The sequence below is a fragment of the Geospiza fortis genome, unplaced genomic scaffold, assembly GCF_000277835.1.
Source record: "Geospiza fortis unplaced genomic scaffold, GeoFor_1.0 scaffold231, whole genome shotgun sequence".
Lineage (NCBI taxonomy): Eukaryota > Metazoa > Chordata > Aves > Passeriformes > Thraupidae > Geospiza > Geospiza fortis.
Genome location: NW_005054351.1, coordinates 2,003,231 through 2,010,709, shown reverse-complemented (window position 1 = coordinate 2,010,709; position 7,479 = coordinate 2,003,231). Strand labels below are relative to the sequence as shown.

Here is a 7,479-nt window from a genome sequence, read left to right as displayed (position 1 = left end):
GTATTCTTTAAATCAATTTCTTTTTGCATATAATTTGCAGAGGGTATTGTTGAATTTTATATTTTGCCTTTTATATTGCATGCAACCCAGATTCTCATTCATTGTACTGCCGCTGTTAATTAACATAAGGTAAGAGATTTGTTGGTACTTTCCCTGACAGCAAACTCCCATACTCTGTCTTGCTTGTATGCTTTCACATTTTCCCTTTGCTAATATATCATCTTACTTTCATGCTTATTATTCATTAATCTGTTCTGGGCTGCATTGTTCTGTTTGAACTCAGCTTCTGAAATTGTCTTAATCATTCTACAACACATGATTCTCCAGTCATTTTTCACAGCAGCCTCTTTAACTTTCTATTCAGTAAAGACAGCAAATGCAAAAATTATGCTGTTCAATATCAGCATTCAAACCATTTGTGTAAGTAATGAGATTTTAGGGTACAGCTCAGCCTCATGATAGCCCTTTAGTAAGCTCATTCCAGAATGAAATTTACTTGGAAGTGCAGCTACTTTTATGTCACTTACTTTAAATCTATTTTAAGTGGAGATACTTTGCCTCCACTTACACAGGTCAAAGGCTAAGACTGGAAATTTCAAAAAGAACACTTGCGAAAATTCTTTAAATTAACTAATCCACCAGTGGGAATATCAAACTTCACGCACATATGCGTTATCAATCAAGCCACTATTTGGCTAAGATGCTTGGCTGGTGCCAGAAGGAATAGACAAAGTGGTTTACTTTTGCTTTGCAAAACTACACCCTCATCAATATGTTAGCTTTAGGTATAGTTTATTGTTCATGTTCTCTCAGATTTATTTCCTGAAGACAATTTTTTTTCCCTAAAAGAAGCCTTGTTTGACAAATTTTGCTAGTTCTACTTTTCCACTTTGGCAGAAAAAACAGCTACTTCCCTAGATACTTATTCCTTTCTGTATAACTATTTTTGAAATCTTCAGTGCCATACTTGAACATCTACCTTACTATGCTTGTACAAGATTTCAGAACTCAACAGGTCATGCATGACCTACTAATTCTATCCCTGTGCCACATGGAAGATGTACAGGCCATGCTCTATGCATCCTTCAATGTTAGCTCATGGCCAAGGAAACACAACAAATGGAAATGAATAAAGATGAAAAGAAAATGACCAGTGCCAGAAATCTTATGACTGTCTATGTTATTGTCCCCTGAATATCACTTCTGTGGAAGAATTATATTTGAGACAACTCACCATGAGGAAAAAGGCAGAATTCTGTATGGAGTGGGTAACAAAGAGGAGTTCAGTCAGTCATAAACCTTGTATTACCATGCAGTTAATTTGTCAGGTGTGGCATCCTAGCTTGTTAGGCAGCCTCTCTTTTGTACAAAAGATTCCAAACAATTTCTTTGTCACACGCATAGAAAAATCTTTTCTAACATAGTTTAACCATGTCACCTGCTCTAGTCAAGAACAAAAACTTCTTCATCACACAAAGAATAGATCTTTTTTATTTTTATTAAAATGAGTAAAAGAAGTTCCTTCTTTCTAAAAGAATTATTGGTGTAAATGCCAGGGTGAATAAAGTTCTTATGTATCAAATGAGCAACTCTCAAAGCTGAGAAAATATTACAGGACACACCAGAGACAGTAGTACAGAAAATCATAATTGGTGCAATTTTTTCACACCATTGACAGCATAAGTTAAACACTTGCAAAGCACAAAGTTGCATTAGTGCCACCAAAGCCAAATGAATTTGTGAGTGCTATGCGCCGTTTGTCAGTCTTCCACTCCTGAGCTGTCAATGGAACATAATTGAGATCAAACTCTGCCTCTGTTTTCTGTAAGTTTAGAGTAGGTGGCAAAATCCCATGGTAGCAGGACAGTGCAGTAAAAGCTGCTTCAATAGCTCCTGCAGCCCCCAAAAGATGTCCTGTTGCTCCTTTTGTTGAGGAAACTGCAATGTTACGTGAGTGATCTTTAAAAAGTCTCTTGATTGCTTGATTCTCAGCAGCATCTCCTAGAGGTGTAGAAGTTGCATGTGCATTGACATATGTTACATCTTCAGGTTTGATCCCAGAATCCTTTATTGCTGCAGACATACACCTAAGGAAAAGAAGACAACAGAAAGCTGATTTGCCCAAAGTATTTCTGTCAAATGTACAAACCAAAAGTATAGATTGTTTTACAATGTTATCAAGTGTGAAAATCTGCTTTAGCAGAGATGTAAATGACAAGAGGTTAACTCATCTAACTAAGCACATTAACATCTACATTAGGTACCAGAGGAAGACAATAAAAGTGAGGCCCACTATAAAATCAGACTTGCTGTTAAAAATTCCACAGCTAGGAAAAATACAAAGAAGGAAAGAAGATATGAAAATCAGTCTCTACAGACTACATTAATGTATCAAACACCCTTTTCACTGTAAAATTTGAAAATATTTGAGAGAGAAATAACTACTGATATTATTACAAAAATTTAGAGATGCACTCCCCAGCAAAAACACTGGGAAATGAAAGAAAAAATCTGCAGTCATCCTCTACATGAGTTTCTTTTGCATGCTGTCCAGAGACTAGAAAATGTCAAGGAGATAGCAAAAATCCCTATATTTCATTTTATAATGAAATTTATTGAAAGTCACACTCTCCAACGCCTGGCATGGTATGTTTTGTTTGACTCCTGATGACTTATGCACTGTGAGTGCCTCTTTAAAACATGTTTTTTTATGAAAACCGTGGAAAGATCAACACAGCTCCACACTGCAATTTCTCATAGATTTCCCTCGAAGAAGATTAATCAGATATCTCTCCTTGCACATAACAACAAAGCACTTCTGAGCAAAAGACCACTGACTCTTTTGGAATCTATGAAGAAAAAGGAAATAAAAGGAAGCTCAAAAACAGATAGCCCAGGCTTCTGGACAAATCTAAATGTCTCTACTACAGCCTTACACCTTTAGAAGCATCCAGTTTAGAGTGGAAGCCACTGACACTCACTGTCACTAGATAATGAGCCAATACTCAGGCAAAAGAGGTTACTGACAGCTATGAAATATATTAATTTAGTTAGATACATTTTCTGCAATGAATTTATTCACTTAAGGAGATACCAGATTACTTGTGTAGGATACTCTTTATATCCACAATTCTGAGTCTGGCTTTGCCTCTCCTTTCCTGCTGGTTTATTCCAACTTATGTATTGGCCTCCAACAGAAGCAGTTATTAGAAGATGGCAAAAAATATATTCCTCTGATTTTTTTTGATGTGGCAAATAAAATTCCTACAGGAAAGTGAGATAAGCACATACATTCCAGATTTAATCCATATACCACTGCAGTAACAAATCACTGGCTTGAAGTCAGCATTAAAATGTATTATCTTATCTCAAGGGTGGAAATGCTCAACATTTTGGAGATACCCAGATTAATTTTCAACACTTCTTACTGTGAATTTAATTTATATGCTACTGCAATCACAAAATACACAAAAATTCTATTATAATATATTGCCATATCATCTCAAGGGTAAACAAGTCTGAAAATATGAGATAAGACACTCCTGATTACTCACCTCACACCTAAGTCTGCAGAACAATTAAATATGAATCAAAGAGCATCGATGGAAACATGGTATATTTACAGTTCTAGAAAAATCTGTTAACCTTATAAAGATGCAAACACAGCTTTACAATACCATGCAGAAGTTTAATCTATTTGTGCAGTGATATATTGAATTTTGGTACTAAATATTCATATACATTCAGAATAAGGCAAACTAAATCTTTACTAGAGATTCCAATGCCAGCAATAGTACTCAGCCTACATGAAGCTCTCCAACTTCCACATGTAATTTAGCCAACAATTTAATTAGGTCGATGATAATGATTAGATGAGTATCATCTACTTGTGAACTGGTTTTGATGAGATAAACACCGATGAAGCTTTACCACCTCCCTAAACAGTACTAAAGTGTATTTTTGCTATGCTCCTTCACCAACACATCTGAATGAAGTACTGAATATTCTAACAAACCAGATCTTCTAAGTGCTCTACAGCTTTCACCACCTGAGATTTCTTACAACAAATAACATACTGTTGTGGGTGGGCGGGGGGAGGGGGGGGTGTGTGTCTTTCTTCTTGATGGAAAAAGAGTGAAGGAGAACCTGAAAAGATTCTATCTCACCACAAGCATCTTAAAAAGAGGTTTCCATTGAGACTTATTTATATGAACAGCTGTATGCACCAAAGGAAAAATGCTTTCACACAGAGGAAGCTTTAATAACTCTATGGAAAAAGGTTGATTCTACTGAGAACTGGCCTTCACCCTCCTACTACAAAAAGAAAATCGGGGCACAATGTTACCAAAGCTCTTTCATTTTTCAGATTTTTAAGCTTTTGGAATATTAATTCAAGACTGAACATCCCTTCTCTGTGAAAAATATACAATGACAAAAACAAATGTACCCACTACAATTAACATATAAAGTAGCTATTACAATCAACATAGAGTTCTTACCTGAATGCACCATCTCCCTCGGGATTAGGTGCTGTTATGTGGCAAGCATCACCGGACAGTCCATAACCCAAAACTTCTGCATAGATCCTAGCACCTCTTTGCACGGCATGTCCATGCTCTTCCAAGAGCAGCACAGCAGCACCCTCTCCCATTACAAACCCCTCCCTCTGCGAATCAAAGGGTCGACACGCTGTTTTAGGGCTTGAGTTAAAACTCGTGCTGAGAGCCCGGGCTCTTGCGAATCCAGCCAAAGACAAAGGACTAATGCAAGCCTCAGTCCCTCCAGCCAACATGACATCAGCATCACCAGCAGCAATGAATCTAAAGGAGTCTCCAACTGCGTGTGCACCTGTGGTACAAGCGGTCGACACAGCATGATTCGGCCCTTTCAGTTGGTATCTAATGCTGATGTGGCCTGCTGCCATATTGACCAAAATCTTCGGGACAAAAAAAGGGCTGACCTTACTGTAACCCTTTGTTTTAAATAAGGCAGCTGTGTCAGAAATTTCTTCCAGTGGAACCATCCCCATCCCAATTGCCACACCGGCCGTTAAGCGGTCCTGTTCAGACTGGGGAGACCAGCCAGAGTCCTTCATTGCAAGCTCTGCTGCACCGATGGCCATCACGGTGGCCGAACTCATGGATTTGATCTCTGACTTCGACACAAAGCTTTCTTCACTGAACTCACCCTCCTTGTTTCCCCTTGGCACACACGCAGCCACTCTACATGGGATGCCTGCATATTCTTCCCCATCTAGTGATATAATCCCACTGCCTCCTTCCAGAAGGTGCTTCCACACAAACTGAGTCCCCACACCAAGAGGGGACACTAAGCCAATACCTGTAACAACTACTTTCCTTCGACATGCAGGCAGTGACTTGCTGAAAGCCCTTCTGTGGTTTTGTAAATGTAGATTTAAATTCAGACTCCGGAGATGAAGATTTGCAATCTTTAACAGATCCCATGAGCACTGTGAGAACATGGTGGCAATAATCAAGCACATTCCTGTAAATGGAGAGGGGGAAGGAGGTGGGGTAAGACAAACACAACAGTAAAGCAGACAATGTGGGAAACGTTCCAAGAACATTAAATTAATAACCTGCTTGTTACTTGACAGCCTGTTTTCAACCCTGAAGCAAAGGATATAGTTTCTGTGTCTGTAATGAGGAATAGTATGAGTTATGGCAGATAATGGCAAAGAAACGTTCACTTTGGGAATGCCTCTAGTGAGCTCTTCTAGCTTAAGCTGCTGATGAATATGACTTTGCACCACTGTGGACTGTGAAGCACTCTCTGATTTTGCTGCAAAATTTCCCCTGGAGAAACCAGCTGACTGGAGGCAGAAACAATGAGCATTAACAGCTTCACTCTTCTAAGGGAAAAAGTGTGTGTTCACTGGAAAGTGTATGTCCCACCAAGTTGAGAATATTGTCATCTCAACCTTCATGTCTGGTAGAACAGTCTAGAAACCTCAAACAGGAGTCAATAAACTTGTCCTTGCTACTAATGTAATTACATATCTAGGACAAGACTCCCTTCTCTTTCCACTTCCACCTATGCTTTATCAGCCTTGGGTTATATACTGTCAGGGGACAGTATCTCCAGTAGCTTGAGCAAGATGTGGAGCACAGCACCATCTCTGTTGAAGGCAACACCACCAGACCCTGCATCGCAAGAGGCACGGCAAGTGATGTCAGAAGGCCTCTGCTGAGAACAAGTACTTGAGGAAGGACCAGAGGACTATGCCAAGCAGTGATGGCACTGTACTGTGCCGTAGTCCAGAGCCAGTCTGATTGCACACCTCTGACATGCTGGAGCAGGGCAGAGGCTGCAGTACAGCTCTGCCAACACCTACAAAACAGGCTTCAACAGGTTGCCTGCTTTTAGCCTTGTCCAAAGAGCAACTTGGCACCCCCAGCTCTTTGGTAAAATGGAGAGAGCTGAATGAAGACCGTAAGAGGCTGCTGGGCACTCCTGCTAAAATGCCCAGACCTGTGGCAGCACAAGTACACAGCAGTGTTACTTAAATATGTCATGGAACCACAGAAAGGCCTGGGTTGGAAGAGATCTTAAAGATCATCCCATTCCAACAACGCCTGCCGTGGGCACGGACACCCTTCACTAGACCAGGCAGCAGAGATCAGCATCCAGCCTGGTCAAGAACACTTGGGATAAGGAATAAAAATAGTAAATAATCACATATTATATTTTATACATATTTTATGCAAATATTAAATTTCATTATTAAAAAAGTATTTTTGTAGTAGTCTCTTTTAAATCCTGACCCAAATTTGCCATTTCAGTTTTTTAGCCTGGACTCTACAAAAGAGGTAGCATGTGTGTATACATGTATAAAAATATATATATCACAATATACTTTGTATTATATAATGCAAGTTACATATATAAATAATATTTTATATATAATATACAATATAAAACACATCTGTAGTCATATGCATATTTATAGACTATAATGTATAACATACATATGTTCTATAGATACACTAGATGATATATATTGTATACCATATACAATGTGTAAGATAATGAATTTTATACATATTAGTATACACGTAATGTATATACATTATATATAATAATGTATAACATATTTTATCAGTGTATATATATCCATATGCGCATATAATATGACTGCAGAGCTCTGCAAGGCAGCTGGTCCCGCAGCCTCACGCAGCCTTTACTGAAACGCCGTCAGCCGGCGCTGAGCCGTCCTGTCCGACCCAACACCGCCCGATACCTGCTGTGCGGGAAAACCAGGCGCAGGATAATTTCCCTCTGGTACAAGCGCTACCGAACACCCCCAGGTGTTTCAAGGGCAATGACTACTTTTGATGTGTAAACCAGGAGCCAAGCCCCAGCTCCCCCATACCGCCCAGCGCCGCCATTACCGGCCAGGCCCGCCCCGCTGGGGGCGATGTCCCACCTCCGGCCCCTGCTAAAACTTCCGCCTCCCGC

General features: G+C 39.6%; 1 protein-coding gene across 2 annotated transcripts; it reads right to left on the bottom strand.

Moving 5' to 3' along the window:
* Positions 1-1,464: 1,464 nt before the first annotated feature.
* Positions 1,465-7,430, bottom strand: OXSM (3-oxoacyl-ACP synthase, mitochondrial). 2 transcript variants are annotated; one of them, XM_031058912.1, is made up of 4 exons: positions 7,262-7,430; positions 5,600-5,657; positions 4,500-5,505; positions 1,465-2,087 (listed from the first exon to the last, which is right to left on the bottom strand). In XM_031058912.1, the coding sequence occupies exons 3-4, from the start codon at positions 5,501-5,503 to the stop codon at positions 1,685-1,687; spliced, it is 1,407 nt and encodes a 468-aa protein (XP_030914772.1). In that variant the 5' UTR covers positions 5,504-5,505; positions 5,600-5,657; positions 7,262-7,430; the 3' UTR covers positions 1,465-1,684. The 2 variants fall into 2 exon arrangements, with proteins under 2 accessions (XP_030914772.1, XP_005423440.1); XM_005423383.3 differs by lacking the exon at positions 5,600-5,657.
* Between the last annotated feature and the right edge of the window lie 49 nt (positions 7,431-7,479).